Genomic DNA, 17,629 nt, shown 5'->3' on the forward strand with positions numbered 1-17,629 from the left:
ATTCCACCCCTAATCCACCTTCGACCACGGGTTCGACATACCGGTGTCGTCGCCCCAGTCTTGGCTATCCGACGCCTTTCGACTGTACCTAGTCTCGATTCTACAGGTCTTCGCCGTTGCCCTTCGCTCGCCCTGCCAAGTCGAACTGATTGCGCTTTGAGGTGCTAGCCTCCTGAGGGGTGTCGGTTGGCTTCGGATGCGAACCTCCCCCTTCCCTTTGTGTTTCCTTGTTTCTAGTTTGTCTTTTTTTGGTATTTTATTTGTCTTCTTCTTTCCTCTATTTCCTTCAATTTGTTTATAAAAAACATGTGTCTGTCAAGCTACTTTCGTAGAATATAACAAACGGTGAGGATTTTTTTTCCCATCATCCTCGGAAAAAAAATAAGGCAAATTTACAGAATGCATAATAGTCTACCATAGTTACATGTCCGAGAGGACCTTGTATTCAACAGAAGATACAAGGTCGGGACATGAATTGGTGGTGGCGGCAATCGTAGGCTGGGTGTATGGACCTCTTAGCAGGCCATTCGCAATTGCTTCGTATACAACTTCCGATGGATGAAAGCCATCCCATGATCCGTACTTCTGTGGATCATCACAAACCGTGTACTCTCCGTAACCACAGCTGGAGGCTGTGGACACTCCATCACAGCAAGCCACGAAAGGATGCTCGATACCTGAACGACAATTATAACAACGTGGAGAGGGAATTAGCAACTATTAAAAAATGATATCGCCTTATACACGAAAGAAAGTGAATTTGTATAAGCAATAACTAATTGGACAAGATTAGAACTTAATTTATCTACAGAAACCCCTCGAGTTTTCTTAGCAAGAGTAAATAATTGTCTTTTGAGACCGATGTCTGGAAGTCCTTGTTTTCTTCCTTTTCTTCTAAACCGAAAATAATAACCTGTTTGTCAAAATACAGAAAATTCCGGTTTGGGAAGTCACCTGGGATCCTACCAGGTGATTTCATAGTAGATAGTAGAAGGCTTTAACTCACCAAATTTCTCGGGAGAAACAAAAACCTCCATAGCAGCTCCATAGTAATCAGCGTAGATGATCGCCACACCTGGATGAAGCTTCCGCAACTTTTCCAACTCATCCACTAGAAGTTCGTTGTGATATTGCGAGAACTCGTTCATCCAGCGGATACAACCAGTCTCTCGCTCATAATCTTCTTCATTGTCACTCTTGAATTTCATGAGGTAGGCTGGGACGCAGCCAATTGGAAGGTTGCCAGGAACTAGCAACGTTTTGGCACCCAGATCAATCAATTTCTGCAAACTCAATTCATTTACATAATTAACTATGTACTCTTGCACTTTTTTCTGGAATTGGGGCTCAATAGAAACAAGCAACGGTAGCGCATGACTCACCTTGATTGTAGAAGAAATTTTGGCAACAACACTTGGGGTGAAGGTGCGAATCTTCTCAAAGGACACCTCAGTAAAAAAAGGTAGGTTGTAATCATTGCCCCCAATTTCACCAACCAAGAAGAGAGATTTATTCATCATGTTGGTGCAACGACCTGTTTAATAAACATGAGTCCAAAATCATTATGTAAAGATGGTGACATCGTAGTTTGCATGAATAGTGTTGAGGAAGTACCGAAAACAGTACTCGATAGTGAAACAACAAGAGGCTCGAACCAAGTTTACCGGTATTCATTTGTAATCCCATTAGTGTACGAATTTAGAACTGTAATCTCGTGGATAAACTCATGAACGCAACATGTCGTCTTTATCCACACATAATAGACCATATTCGCCGGGAAATACATTTTTGATTCCATGTGTATATGCTTCTACCACCGAAAAAATATTTTAAAGTGTCAAAAAAATTCAAACAAAAATTTGGCGCGCATATCGACATTCGCACATGCCAAGTTTCACGGAACATCGATTTATTTTGTGACCTGTGTAAAAAGGATAAAAAATATCTCGCGAAAAGCTTTTTTGCGCCAAATTTTGTCTTTTTATATATGAGTATGATAGAAAAGATATAATTTTTTTGCGAAACAACTTTACGAGCACATAGAACATCAAGATGTACATGTGGCATTTTTGGCCAGATTTTTTAATAATTTAAAATGCGTTAAAAATGCATTTCAAAAATCAGGTTGAAAAAACTCCATGTCCTTCGTCGCCTTGGTAGCTAACCAATTTACTAAAGTAGCAGCTACACGACGTGTTCACCTTGTATGGTACGTAGTAGAAAACTGGGAAATCTACTTTGGCTCATAGTGTAGATGCACCCACTATTCAAAATCATATTTTAAAATGTCTAAAAAATCTGAAAATTTTATCAGATGTACACCCTGACATTCTATGTCCGTGCACAAAGTTTCATGAAAAAATATTATTTTTTGTGGCCAGCGTATAAAAAAATTTGGCGCTTCCAAAATAGCTTTTAACGAGACACTTTTTATATCTTTTACATCGTGGACATGTGAGCATGCACACTCAGAATTTTATTTCAAAAAATTTAGACATTTTGAAATAAATTTAAAATACACTTTTTATTATAGGTGCATCTAGACCTATGAGCCAAAACACCATGTCTAGAAAACTGTGCTACTTCAGTAATGCTATCTATGCACCGATGGATTTTTTTGATTTACTTTGAGATTCGGAAATGGTCCCTAACACCCCCACACTCTCTAACACATCCATCAGTCCACGATTTTATTTGTGTAAGCCTAAATTTATAAGGGGTGTGTATGTCCAAATAGTTGTGAAAATAAAAATTTGTTTGAACCAGTGTTTTTATTTTGATATATATTCTAAAATTAGCAAAACTTGAAAAGCCCAAACTCGGAAACACAATGAAATGTCAAAAGGGGGGAGAAGAAGGGAGTGATACTCCTAAAGTTTAGTAACTGAAAGTGATTATTCTGAGAACTTTGTTGATGTATGCAGTTTCATAAATTTATAACATATGATATTTTCAAATCAGCACTTTGTTTTCTGTGGTGCTATTGTCTACTTTACAAGTTTAGAAAGTTCTGCTTGATATTTTTAAAGCAATTTAATATATCGGTATCAGTATGAGTGGAAAAAAAATGTGTCAAAAGTATTCTTTGTCACTGTACGTACCTACCATACAGGTTATACAAAGAAGGGCTATATAGGTATTAACTCAGTGTTTAAAGAGATAGAAGTGCCATCCCACTGTCCCATACTTCACTGTATGATAAGGATTCCCCAATATATTGTTGTAGATACCATATTTACACTAAATAATGCCCTTACTCATTATACTGTTTTCCTTTTCATCAGGAATACATGTTCTTTTGCTGGCCAGTTTGTCTGTTGGTTATTTTGTCCTTCAACTATATATATGGAATATATTTCCCCCGCAAAAAAAAAAATACATGGAATATACTTTTAGGTTTGGGAAAAGTCACCTGTGTTTGGCCTTGTTTTTTCCAGTGTCTATGGCTTGCAATTAAATATCTCATGAGTTTCATTTTTCTGCTTTTAACAGGAAGGAGAGAATCATTTTGATTCTTCGAAATCTGAATAACTCCTTGTGTTCCCGTATCATCATAGACTGAAAGAGAAAGAGGCATAATCGTTTGCATCCTTGACATTTTAGTAACCCCCCGACAAATCTGTAGTGTCAATGTTATATCTTATCCAGCATGTTAACTACACAGTGAACGCATTTAACTATTTGTGTTTTTCTTTTGCAGAGTATTCTAAAAAAATGATTTCTAATGCATCTTTTCCAAGGCCATGGCTGCTAGGATTGATCAGTTGATTATTACTTTGCAAGCAAACTAGAAGGTTTGAATCAACAATCAAAATCTTCTTCATCTCCAATGCTAAAAAGTGCTACATCTCTTAGTATCATTGTTTGTCTCAACTCAAAAATGGTTTACTCTTTCATAGCATCTATTTGAAAGAAAAGTTCCTTACGATTTTAATTTGTAAAATTAATTATTATAGGATGACGCCAAGCGCAAAGTGTTTTTGGCTCTCGAGCTCCAGTGCTCTCGCCATTTAAAAAAATGTTTATTTTTTTTCAAAAAAATCTGAAAAATAGTTATGAAGATTGTGAGTGATACATCTCACAATGATGCAAAATCTCAACCCAAAATTCTTTTTACTTTGTGCTAGATAAAAATAACAAAATCCGACATGTTTTTGGAGATTTGAAAATGACTACTCAGATCTAGACGTTTGTCTTTTTTGTGTAGCTTAAAATATAAAGTATTTGAAATTGTTATTTTACACGTTTGTGGGATACAGGCTATATGTAGATTTTTTTCAGAATTTTTTGAAACTCAAAAATATGATTTTTAATTTATTTGAAAAACGACATCGTTGTCATGTGCAACAAATCTCTGTCCGACGCCAAGTGTTGTTTTGTGAACTAGTCGGGCTCTATAAATTTAAAGCCGGGCGTGGAGACTTTTATTTTTTATTACGGAGTAAGAAAAAGTGTGCAGGTCAAAAGATGGAAGGAGAAGGGAGTGATACCGGCTAAATTGCGTGGGCAGAGCAACCTGAGCAGGTCGCGGAACCAATCAATCTCCTCGTCGAGGTGCACCGTGTTAGGATTAGGCAGGGGCGCCTCATTCTCCACGAAGAATTCCGGGCTGAGCGCCGTGGCGCCGCCGACGGCGAAGTTGGCACCGCGCGCGAAGTCCTTGGCGCTCTGCCCGCTCCAGTACGGCCGCACGAACGGCAGCTCCAGTGCTTCCGCTGCCGGATTTCAAGATTAGTACTACTAATGCTAGTGAATTCATTGGTCTAGGGGGAGGGCGGTTGTGCCGTACCGATGAAGTCGAGGATGAGGCGGCCATTGGAGAAGCGGCCGGTGGAGCGGTTGAAGAAGGTCTCGCCGTAGGGAAGCACGGGCTCGCTGGTGTCGTTCGGGAAGATGAAGCGGTAGTTGCCCGTGTCCGACAGGGAGTCCCCGAAGTTGAACAGCCGCGAGAAGCACGGCGGATGGGCACGCGCTGGCTGTGCCGCCGCCAGTACCAGTAGAGCCACCGCCACCACCGACATGGAGGTAGAAGAAGCCATGCCTTCTTTTTCTGCAGTGGATCTCTGCTCGGGGTAGACGGGGAATATATTCTCGGGGCCGGAAGGGGAAGGAGGTGATCGCTGACCGTCATCACTCACCAACCGCGATCGGCGACCCCCTTCATGTCCGCGATCTTTCACCGGCGCCAGCGTCGTTATACGGGTAGTGCTGAACGTGACTGAAGTAACTGGATCGATTTCTAGTAGGACGGCAAGTAGGATCTCGCTGAATTCTATAGCTTTTCTTCTGCATTCTGCATCATCCATCATGTGGCAGGGGCAGAGAAGTAGATGCGGACGGGTAAGCAGAACGATAAAGAATCCCCACGCTGCTCTCATTCCCAATTTTGTAATCGGAGTCAAAGCCAGATACATCGTGTTCAACATCAGCACATGTTCTTCGGATGCAAAGTGCGTACTTCAACATCGTGTACACTCGCCCCTACAAGCGAATTGAAAATTTCAAATTCTGAAACAGAACACATTCATGGTTTTCAATAAATATGTCCATTTATATTCTAAACATACACTTCATCTTGAAAAACCAATGTAAGAGTATATTAGTTTCTACTCCCACCATCATAATAAATATGTTTATTTATATTATTACAAGGTAAGAGTAGTATGTTAGTTATAATATTCCCCTCGATTAGATACATTCAAATTTTATCAAATCCAAGACATCTTTTATGGGACGGAGGGAGTACTTCTTATGAGGCGGAGGGAATATATAGGTTCTTCATCCCTTGTCCTTTTTTGTGGAGAATACAAATGAGTGTATTTTTCTAACAACAAACTAGCAGAACAACTATAGTATTTCTTTCTTGTAAGGAAAACACACAAACGATGGAAAAGATTAAATCTTTACATCACTCACATAGAGTATTCCAACACATACATATGTGAAATGTTTAACAAATAGTTGAAGTTTGCAAACGCCTCTTCAAGTATGTGAAATGTTTAACAAATTAAGATTTTTATGTGGTTCTTAAGTAATAGAGTTCTGCTTAGTAAGGATAATTTGGCAAAGAGAAAATTGACAAGATATCAAAAATGTTGTTTTTGTAACATTAATGAAACTATTGATCATCTTTTTCTTCATTGTCCTTTTGCAAGAATTGTTTGGCGAATGATATTCTTTACATATAATATTTCACCTTTCAATATAAGAAACATAAAACATATATTCGAATTGGTGTTTCGGCAATTTGTTAGTCGATTTGGACTAGACGGAATGATATTATCTTTAATAAACAAAAAGGCACAAAAAATTTGATGGTTATTCTTCGTGCAGCGCATTGGCTACAACTATGGGCATATTTGCTCCCGGCGGACCAGCGGGATACCATGGTTACTGGATGCAACCGGCTCCTGGAGGTCACTCAGGACTGCTATTTCCAGGCTACTGGATGGCGACACATTAGCACAATTCTAGATGGATAGTTCTTTGTTTACCTTCCATCGGCATTTGTTTTGTTTCGATATTTTTAGTTTTCTCCGATTACCAGACTATCTTTATGTAATAAGTACTTGACATTGACGTTTTATTTAGTAAATGGTTGTGTGCATCGATTGATGCAGAGGCTGGGGCTATGCTCCCATATCTTAAAAAAAAGTATTTGCTAACACCTGGCACTGGAAGAATGCGATGTGAGCTCAGCAACATGTGCTAAATTTTTGTTGACCGTAGCAAGTGCTATATTATGTAACAACGTAATGAAAGCTGATTCCAAGGAAAGCAACAATAGAACAAAAAGAACCCTGAAAATCTACACTTTCTTCTCTGTTCGAAAGAGAAAGACATGTTAATCTGCATTAATCGGTGGAGTAGATGTTACATTTACAATTAAGGGTAAAAATTAGAAGCATCAATATTTCGGCTGCACCAGCCAAGGAGCCAATATGAGCTAGTGATGTAATTATTACCTAATAAACAACAGGACAAAGAACCCTGAGAAGTTAAAACCTAATTGCAAACAGTTACGGTAAAGAGAATTTATTGAAAATGAGGGAGAACCAACAAAACAACAATGTATGAAACCTGTGTCTATACAGAGTGAAGGAAAAACAAAAGCCAGCCAATCACTTGGGCAGCAATCTTCATGTGTAGAACAGTACTGCAGTTCTGTAATTAGGCAAAAATGTCACTATCTGTACATCTCTAACCAGGTATATTTCTATAATTCATTTGTAGTAACAAAAAAATTTGTAATTTACAGAGTTACAAGTCATAGAGGACCTTGTATTCAATAGACGAGCCAAGTTCAACAAGTTGTGGGCACGAACTGATGGTGGTAGCAATTGAAGGCTGTGTGTATGTTCCTCTTAGCAGGCCAATGGCGATGCCCTTATATGCAGCTTCTGAGGGATGGAAGCCATCCCATGATCCATACTTTTGTGGTTCATCACACACCTTGTATTCTCCATATCCACATCTTGCAATCATGGACACACCGTAGGGTCCTCCTCCACCACAGCATGCTTCTAAAGGATGCTCGATCCCTGAGTTATATATGTATTAAGGTTAAACAGAATATCAGCTACGAAATTATGATCTTCTTGATGAATATGTGTTTTCCTTTTGCGGGAAGCTCTAAAGAATTTAGTTCTTTTATCTAGTGAAACTACCTGCCACACCGAATCTGAAGCTCAATGAATATGTTATATTCAGCACTTATCATGTAAAAAATATAATGTATTTAGTCTAGAGAAGTACAGAGACATCAAATAATAGTATAGACATCACTTTGATGTTACACTGGTGGCACTTCTCCCCAAAGGTTTCCATTATGTCTACTCAATGAATTAAATGTGTTACTAGTAGGATTATTTCACGAGAATTAAACATACATATATTACGTGATAGTTTGTTATTTGTATTGCACTATTCAGGATTTATCTTTTCTGGAGCTATTGCATATTGCTATCCTGCCTTTCTAGGCATTCGCTTTTCACTGCATGAAAAGGCATTACGAAGAAATGATAAATAGACCACCATCAACATAGTAAAAATTACTTTTCAAGTGTCCATTACAATGCATCAAATTATGTAGGATGTATACTTGTAGGCTGTAATCTCTTCCCATAATGTGGTTCCACTAGCTGGTTTGCTAGTTAAAGAAAGGAAGGAGAAAAAATATCCTAGCTTTTGTTGCATGATGTTATGAATATAAGTATTGGGTGGCAATATGGACTGGCTCACTAGCACATGTTCATTACAGAAAAGTATATTCTTGTATTGAACAAACTAATTTAATGTTTCAAACTACAAAGTAAGCAGCAACATTTGAACTCACCAAATTTTTTGGGAGAACGGTAGACCTCCATGGCAGCTTCATAGTAATCGGCATAGATTATTGACACGCCAGAATGAAGCTTCCGCAACTTTTCCAACTCATCAACGAGAAGTCTGTTGTGGTACTCTGAGAATTCGTTCATCCACCGTAGGCAACCAGTCTCTGGCTCATAATCTTCCTTCTTGTCACTCTTGAATATCATGAGGTAGTTTGGGACGCACCCAATTGGGAGGTTACCAGGAACTAGCAACGTTTTGGCTCCCAGACCAATCAATTCCTGTAAACTAACTCACCTGCATTACTAACTATGTACTCCTGTACTATTCCTTGAATTCAGACTCAAGATAGTAACAATGGTGACAGCATTGAAGCAGCAGCAAATGACTCACAGTGATTGTTGAAGAAATTTTGTTAACAACACTCGGGGTGAAGGTGCGAATCTTCTCAAAGGGCACCCTAGAGAGAAGAGGTATGTTGTAATCATTGCCCCCAATTTCTCCAACCAAGAAGAGAGATTGGTTCATCATGCCTATACAATCTGTTTAACAGACAGCTCTCTTAGTCAGTATATAACGATGTATCTTAGGAAAAATATTAAGAAAGTACGAAGCACATATTCATTTCTGGTCCCATCACAACACAGTTTAGAGGTCTAAAATATTTCTCTAAGCAAAATCGCGACATTTTAATGTTCATTTCTGGTCCCATCGCAACACAGAATTAGAAATAATATTTCCCCTAGCAGAGTATTTTAATTCTGGAATTGATGTATCCTATCTGTTCCAGGTATTTAACAATCATCTCATGTAAATCTCTTCCCGCGGATCAAATATATTACAGTTCCCATTTTTACCGATTGAATTGCTTCCTTTTCGAAACAATAATGTGGCAGTGGTTTGTGGTGCAAAACTGAAACAGCACAATTTTGAACACCTTTTGCAAGTATTACTACTCCCAGCAGGTTGATGATGACATTAAGATGGATGGTGCGGAAATAGTTGGATAAAATGAAAGAGTGTTATCAATCTTCAACTCAAAAATATACATGTAAGCTATAATCACGAAGCATTGTATTTTTAAGAGCAAAAGCGCCAAATGTGACCAAAAAATGATGATAATTTTGGAGATAGAAGTTGACTCGGCTGTTTCAAAATCAAAATATTTTTTCTCGCAAAATTTTCTTTTCAGTTTCAAGCAAAATTTGGATGGTAGTATTGCTCTAATGTCATGTCAAATAATCATAGCATAGAAAATTTGCCTTCATGTTTTATTTTAAATGTCTAATCTCATTTTAAGAATTCATATGAGAGTTCCAATGCATTTTATCTTCCTCTCTCTAATCCAGGCATCTAGGATTCTAGCAAGATGCCAACATCTAATTTCAAAATTCCTATATTTTGCATTTGAGACATGCGAACAAATCATTTTAGCACAAACTGTGGTTTCGTTTTTCTATTGGATTCAGCAAGGTATAAGAGAAGATTGCAATCGCTAACTCTTTTTTTCCCAATTCTTGTGTTTTGTGATTCCAGTGTTTGAAAGAGGATAATATATTACTTCTACTACATAGAGTACATCATATCCACACATCTCTATCTAAATAGATGCATCAAACTCATTCCCAAGCAAAGCATCTTGTGTAATTCGAACGTGTTTTTTCGTTCAGATTCTATCTTATTTCACCCCCTGCCGCTAGAATATCTTCTCCCTAGTAGTAGAAAAGGTGAAGTCAAAGCAAGTTGCGGGAAGGGGAAGCAAGTAAATTGGCATTACCAGTCCGGTTCCCGGGGCAGAGCAGATCGAGCAGGTCGCGGAACCACTTCATCTCGATGCCGAGGTGCATGCGGTCGCCCATGGGCACCCCTCTCCCCCGGAAGAAGTCCGGGGCCAGCGCCATGGCGCCGCCGACCGCGAAGTTGGCCCCGGACGCGAAGTCCTCCGCGGTGCGCCCGCTCAGGTACGGCCGCACGAACGGCAGCCCCATGGTGTCCGCTGCGGCGCACGCACCCAAAGTTCAGATTTCAAAATTAGTACCCGCTGCACTGCAACGCTGGCCGGCAGCGGCAGCGGCCGGCCGGTCGATGGAGGTGGAGTGGTCGTGCGCGCGTGCTTTACCGATGAAGTCGACGATGAGGCGGCCGTCGGAGAAGCGGCCGGTGGCGCGGCGGAAGAAGGTCTCCCCGTACGGCGGCCTGAGCGCCGGCTCGCGGGAGTCGTTGCCGTAGAGGAAGGGGAAGTTGCCCGTGTCCGCCAGCGAGTCCCCGAAGCTGAACACCCGCGGGACGCACGGCGCCGCCGCGGACGATCCCCGCGCCTGAACGACCGCGGCCGCCAGCACCACGAACGCCGCCACCGCGGCCGGCGAGGGGAAGCCGCCTCCTCTCCCGGAGGCAGAGGAAGCCATGTCAGCTTCTGCTCAAGGAGGCGTGCGCGAGGGTGCGAATTTTTTGCCCTTTATGAACTTCGAGACTGGCCAGTAGTCGACTAGTCGTACACGCACTCCATCATCATCCATTTTATAAAATAAGAAAAATCTCGTATAGTTTTTTTCTCGAAAAATTCACCAATCTATTAATAATCATCAACAGTAATATAAATAATCTAAAAGTAATAAAAATTACAAATTGGTACTCAGACCACATAGCGATGATTACAGACACTAGCACGAACAGAAGACACGCCGCTATTCTCGCACCTTCATCACTTGAATCGAGTAAACCTTGTTATAGTAGACAGATGAAAAATCATCATGCTAAGTCACCAAGGACTAGCGCACCAGAGTAGCAATCATTGTGCCAACCGTAAAAGAAACTTGTTCTGAAGTAGTCTGATATTTGTTGGCTAATTTTGAACGACAGACTGTCCATTTCATGCTATGATGATAGTCCAATACAGTTCCAACATTTCCATATGTCGGTTTAGATATTTCAAAGAAAATGTTTTGTAGACATTTCAAGAGGTAAGAACCTATCACAGTCGCAATTATCGGACGAGATAGGAACCAACTATTACAAAATCCCGAGATATATACACAACAAGAAAGTGAAATGCAGAATCAGCACTATGGCATCGCCGAATAGAGATATTAGGATCTTATTCCTGACAGACTAGTGGCAAGATCATATGATGAGAGCACCAACGTGGGAGAATATATCTACTTCTTATTTGGTATTAGTGTTTTAGTGGAAATTAGTGAAGATGCCGCGTTCTCCAAAACGTTCCTCAAAGGGATTTGGGGCGCGTCAGACAAAAATATCGTTCTCAGCCAGCGTCCCAAAGGCTTTTCCGTTCGGCCTTCGGCGCGGCTCAATATGGTGTCCGGCTTCTCGAACCCGTTGATGTCTACGGGAGCTTCTATTCTTGTAGACAGTGTTGGGCCTCCAAGAGCAGAGGTTTGTAGAACAGCAGCAAGTTTCCCTTAAGTGGATCACCCAAGGTTTATCGATCTCAGGGAGGAAGAGGTCAAAGATATCCCTCTCAAGCAACCACTGCAACCACAAAGCAAGAAGTCTCTTGTGTCCCCAACACACCTAATAGGTGCACTAGTTCGGCGAAGAGATAGTGAAATACAGGTGGTATGAATAAGTAGTAGCAACGGCACCGGAAAAGTGCTTTGCTCGGGACGATAAACAAGCGAGTAGTAACGCAGCGGTAGTAAGGCGAGTAAAACGAGTAAACAAACAGCGATAGCGATATTTAGGAACAAGGCCTAGGGATTAGACTTTCACTAGTGGACACTCTCAACATTGATCACATAACAGAACAGATAAATGCATACTCTACACTCTTGTTGGATGATGAACACATTGCGTAGGATTACACGAACCCTCAATGCCGGAGTTAACAAGCTTCACAATAATACTCATATTTTAGTAACCTTTAGTGTAAGATAGATCAAAAGACTTAACCAAGTACTAGCATAGCATGCACACTGTCACCTTCATGCATATGTAGGAGGAATAGATCACATCAATATTATCATAGCAATAGTTAACTTCGCAATCTTACAAGAGATCATGATCATAGCATAAACCAAGTACTAACACGGTGCACACACTGTCACCTTTGCACACGTGCAGGAGGAATAAAACTACTTTAATAACATTGCTAGAGTAGCACATAGATAAATTGTGATACAAACACATTGCAATCATAAAGAGATATAAATAAGCACCTCACTATGCCATTCAACGGTGAATAAGTATTCTGTGAAATATAGCCTAAGAGACCCACACGGTGCACACACTTGTCACCTTTACACACGTGGGACAAGGAGTCTCCGGAGATCACATAAGTAAAACTCACTTGACTAGCATAATGACATCTAGATTACAAGCATCATCATATGAATCTCAATCATGTAAGGCAGCTCATGAGATTATGTATTGAAGTACATAGGAGAGAGATGAACCACATAGCTACCGGTACAGCCCCGAGCCTCGATGGAGAACTACTCCCTCCTCATGGGAGCAGCAGCGGTGATGAAGATGGCGGTGGAGATGGCAGCGGTGTCGATGGAGAAGCCTTCCGGGGGCACTTCCCCGCTCCGGCGGGGTGCCGGAACAGAGACTCCTGTCCCCCAGATCTTGGCTTCGCGATGGCGGCGGCTCTGGAAGGTTTTCCGTATCGTGGTTCTTCGCCTCAGGGTTTTCGCGACGGAGGCTTTATATAGGCGAAGAGGCGGCGCAGGAGGGTCGAAGGGGTGGCCACACCATATGGCCGCGCGGCCAGGGCCTGGGCCGCGCCGGCCTATGGTGCTGGGGGCCCGATGCCCCCCTCTGGTCCTTCCCGGGTGTTCTGGATGCTTCCGGTGAAAATAGGAACATGGGTCTTCGTTTCGTCCAATTCCGAGAATATTTTGTTACTAGGATTTCTGAAACCAAAAACTGCAGAAAACAGGAACTGGCACTTCGGCATCTTGTTAATAGGTTAGTTCCAGAAAATGCACGAATATGACATAAAGTGTGCATAAAACATGTAGGTATCATCAATAATATGGCATGGAACATAAGAAATTATCGATACGTCGGAGACGTATCAAGCATCCCCAAGCTTAGTTCTGCTCGTCCCGAGCAGGTAAAACGATAACAAAGATAATTTCTGAAGTGACATGCCATCATAACCTTGATCATATGATGGCGTGTATTTCACACGTTCGTTGGGCAACCCCAAGAGGAAGGTATGATGCGCACAGCAGCAAGTTTTCCCTCAGAAAGAAACCAAGGTTTATCGAACCAGGAGGAGCCAAGAAGCACGTTGAAGGTTGATGGCGGCGGGATGTAGTGCGGCGCAACACCGGAGATTCCGGCGCCAACGTGGAACCTGCACAACACAACCAAAGTACTTTGCCCCAACGAAACGAGTGAGGTTGTCAATCTCACCGGCTTGCTGTAACAAAGGATTAACCGTATTGTGTGGAAGATGATTGTTTGGAGAGAAAACAGTAAAAACAAGTATTGCAGTAGATTGTATTTCAGTAAAGAGAATTGGACCGGGGTCCACAGTTCACTAGAGGTGTCTCTCCCATAAGACGAACAGCATGTTGGGTGAACAAATTACGGTTGGGCAATTGACAAATAAAGAGAGCATGACCATGCACATACATATCATGATGAGTATAGTGAGATTTAATTGGGCATTACGACAAAGTACATAGACCGCCATCCAACTGCATCTATGCCTAAAAAGTCCACCTTCGAGGTTATCATCCGAACCCCCTCCAGTATTAAGTTGCAAAGCAACGAGACAATTGCATTAAGTATGGTGCGTAATGTAATCAACAACTACATCCTTAGACATAGCATCAATGTTTTATCCCTAGTGGCAACAGCACAACACAACCTTAGAACTTTCGTCACATCGTCCCGAGTGTCAATGCGGGCATGAACCCACTATCGAGCATAAGTACTCCCTCTTGGAGTTAAAAGCATCTACTTGGCCAGAGCATCTACTAATAACGGAGAGCATGCAAGATCATAAACAACACATAAGCATAACTTTGATAATCAACATAACAAGTATTCTCTATTCATCGGATCCCAACAAACGCAACATATAGAATTACATATAGATGATCTTGATCATGATAGGCAGCTCACAAGATCCGACAATGATAGCACAATGGGGAGAAGACAACCATCTAGCTACTGCTATGGACCCATAGTCCAGGGGTAGACTACTCACTCATCACTCCGGAGGCGACCATGGCGGTGTAGAGTCCTCCGGGAGATGATTCCCCTCTCCGGCAGGGTGCCGGAGGCGATCTCCGGGATCCCCCGAGATGGGATCGGCGGCGACGGCGTCTCGGTAATGTTTTCCGTATCGTGGCTCTCGGTGCGGGGGTTTCGTCACGGAGGCTTTAAGTAGGCGGAAGGGCAAGTCGAGAGGCGGCACGGGGGCCCAAACCACGGGCCGGCGCGGCCGGGGGTGGGGCCGCGCCGCCCTAGGGTTTGGCCACCCCGTGGCCCCTCTTCGTCTCGTCTTCGGTCTTCTGGAAGCTTCGTGAGAAAATAGGCCTCCGGGCTTTTATTTCGTCCAATTCCGAGAATATTTCTTTACTAGGATTTACGAAACCAAAAACAGCAGAAAACGACAAGCGGCACTTCGGCATCTTGTTAATAGGTTAGTTCCAGAAAATGCACGAATATGATATAAAGTGTGCATAAAACATGTAGATAACATCAATAATGTGGCATGGAACACAAGAAATTATCGATACGTTGGAGACGTATCAGCATCCCCAAGCTTAGTTACTGCTCGTCCCGAGCGAGGTAAAACGATAACAAAGATAATTTACTGGAGTGACATGCCATCATAAACTTGATCATACTATTTGTAAAGCATATGTAGAGAATGCAGCGATCAAAACAATGTGTATGACATGAGTAAACAAGTGAATCATAAAGCAAAGACTTTTCATGAATAGCACTTCAAGACAAGCATCAATAAGTCTTGCATAAGAGTTAACTCATAAAGCAATAATTCAAAGTAAAGGTATTGAAGCAACACAAAAGAAGATTAAGTTTCAGCGGTTGCTTTCAACTTGTAACATGTATATCTCATGGATATTGTCAACATAGAGTAATATAACAAGTGCAATAAGCAAGTATGTAGGAATCAATGCACAGTTCACACAAGTGTTTGCTTTTTGAGGTGGAGAGAAATAGGTGAAGCTGACTCAACATTGAAAGTAAAAGAATGGTCCTCATAGAGGAAAAGCATCGATTGCTATATTTGTGCTAGAGCTTTGATTTTGAAAACATGAAACAATTTTGTCAACGGTAGTAATAAAGCATATGCATCATGTAAATTATATCTTATAAGTTGCAAGCCTCATGCATAGTGTACTAATAGTGCTCGCACCTTGTCCTAATTAGCTTGGACTACCTGGATTATCACCGCAATACATATGCTTTAACCAAGTTTCACAAAGGGGTACCTCTATGCCGCCTGTACAAAGGTCTAAGGAGAAAGCTCGCATTTGGATTTCTCGCTTTTGATTATTCTCAACTTAGACATCCATACCGGGACAACATATACAACAGATAATGGACTCCTCTTTTAATGCTTTAAGCATTTGACAACAATTAATTCTTTTCTCATTAGAGATTTGAGGATATTTGTCCAAAACTGAAACTTCCACCATGAATCATGGCTTTAGTTAGCGGCCCAATGTTCTTCTCTCACAATATGCATGCTCAAACCATTCAACTCAGTGTAGCTCGCCCTTACTTCAGACAAGACGAACATGCATAGCAACTCACACGAAATTCAACAATGAGTTGATGGCGTTCCCCAGTAAACATGGTTATCGCACAACAAGCAACTTAATAAGAGATAAAGTGCATAATTACATATTCAATACCACAATAGTTTTTAAGCTATTTGTCCCATGAGCTATATATTGCAAAGGTGAATGATGGAATTTTAAAGGTAGCACTCAAGCAATTTACTTTGGAATGGCGGGAAAATACCATGTAGTATAGGTAGGTATGGTGGACACAAATGGCATAGTGGTTGGCTCAAGTATTTTGGATGCATGAGAAGTATTCCCTCTCGATACAAGGTTTAGGCTAGCAAGGCTTATTTGAAACAAACACAAGGATGAACCGGTGCAGCAAAACTCACATAAAAGACATATTGAAAGCATTATAAGACTCTACACCGTCTTCCTTGTTGTTCAAACTCAATACTAGAAATTATCTAGACCTTAGAGAAACCAAATATGCAAACCAAATTTTAGCATGCTCTATGTATTTCTTCATTAATGGGTGCAAAGCATATGATGCAAGAGCTTAAACATGAGCACAACAATTGCCAAGTATCACATTACCCAAGACATTTATAGCAATTACTACATGTATCATTTTCCAATTCCAACCATATAACAATTTAACGAAGGAGAAACTTCGCCATGAATACTATGAGTAGAAACCAAGGACATATTTGTCCATATGCTACAGCGGAGCGTGTATCTCTCCCATAAAGTGAATGCTAGGATCCATTTTATTCAAACAAAACAAAAACAAAAACAAACCGACGCTCCAAGAAAAAGCACATAAGATGTGGCCGAATAAAAATGTAGTTTCAGGGGAGGAACCTGATAATTTGTTGATGAAGAAGGGGATGCCTTGGGCATCCCCAAGCTTAGACGCTTGAGTCTTCTTGATATATGCAGGGGTGAACCACCAGGTGCATCCCCAAGCTTAGAGCTTTCACTCTCCTTAATCATGTTGCATCATACTCCTCTCTTGACCCTTGAAAACTTCCTCCACACCAAACTCGAAACAACTCATTAGAGGGTTAGTGCACAATATAAATTGACATATTCAGAGGTGACACAATCATTCTTAACACTTCTGGACATTTCATAATGCTACTGGACATTAGTGGATCAAAGAAATTCATCCAACATAGCGAAAGAGGCAATGCGAAATAAAAGGCAGAATCTGTCAAAACAGAACAGTTCGTATTGACGAATTTTAAAATGGCACCAGACTTGCTCAAATGAAAATGCTCAAATTGAATGAAAGTTGCGTACATATCTGAGGATCATGCACGTAAATTGGCATAATTTTCTGAGCTTCCTGCAGGGCAGTGGGCTCAGATTCGTGACAGCAAAGAAATCTGGAACTGCGCAGTAATCCAAATCTAGTACTTACTTTTCTATCAACGGCTTAACTTGGCACAACAAAACTCAAAACTAAGATAAGGAGAGGTTGCTACAGTAGTAAACAACTTCCAAGACACAAAATAAAAACAAAGTACTGTAGGTAAAAACATGGGTTGTCTCCC

General features: G+C 41.1%; 2 protein-coding genes across 2 annotated transcripts; both read right to left on the reverse strand.

The window, feature by feature from the left end:
• Positions 1 to 375: 375 nt before the first annotated feature.
• On the reverse strand, positions 376 to 5,039 carry LOC124667293 (sinapine esterase-like). Its single transcript, XM_047204598.1, has 5 exons — positions 4,790 to 5,039; positions 4,491 to 4,715; positions 1,383 to 1,534; positions 1,007 to 1,283; positions 376 to 677 (listed from the first exon to the last, which is right to left on the reverse strand). The coding sequence occupies exons 1-5, from the start codon at positions 5,037 to 5,039 to the stop codon at positions 421 to 423; spliced, it is 1,161 nt and encodes a 386-aa protein (XP_047060554.1). The 3' UTR covers positions 376 to 420.
• Positions 5,040 to 7,019: 1,980 nt separating this feature from the next.
• On the reverse strand, positions 7,020 to 10,739 carry LOC124666516 (GDSL esterase/lipase At1g28600-like). The gene is made up of 6 exons (XM_047203865.1): positions 10,451 to 10,739; positions 10,109 to 10,327; positions 8,725 to 8,873; positions 8,336 to 8,612; positions 7,279 to 7,541; positions 7,020 to 7,164 (listed from the first exon to the last, which is right to left on the reverse strand). Exons 1-6 carry the CDS (start codon positions 10,737 to 10,739, stop codon positions 7,087 to 7,089), a joined length of 1,275 nt encoding a protein of 424 aa, XP_047059821.1. The 3' UTR covers positions 7,020 to 7,086.
• Positions 10,740 to 17,629: the final 6,890 nt, after the last annotated feature.

The sequence above is a fragment of the Lolium rigidum genome, chromosome 6, assembly GCF_022539505.1.
Source record: "Lolium rigidum isolate FL_2022 chromosome 6, APGP_CSIRO_Lrig_0.1, whole genome shotgun sequence".
Taxonomy (NCBI): domain Eukaryota; kingdom Viridiplantae; phylum Streptophyta; class Magnoliopsida; order Poales; family Poaceae; genus Lolium; species Lolium rigidum.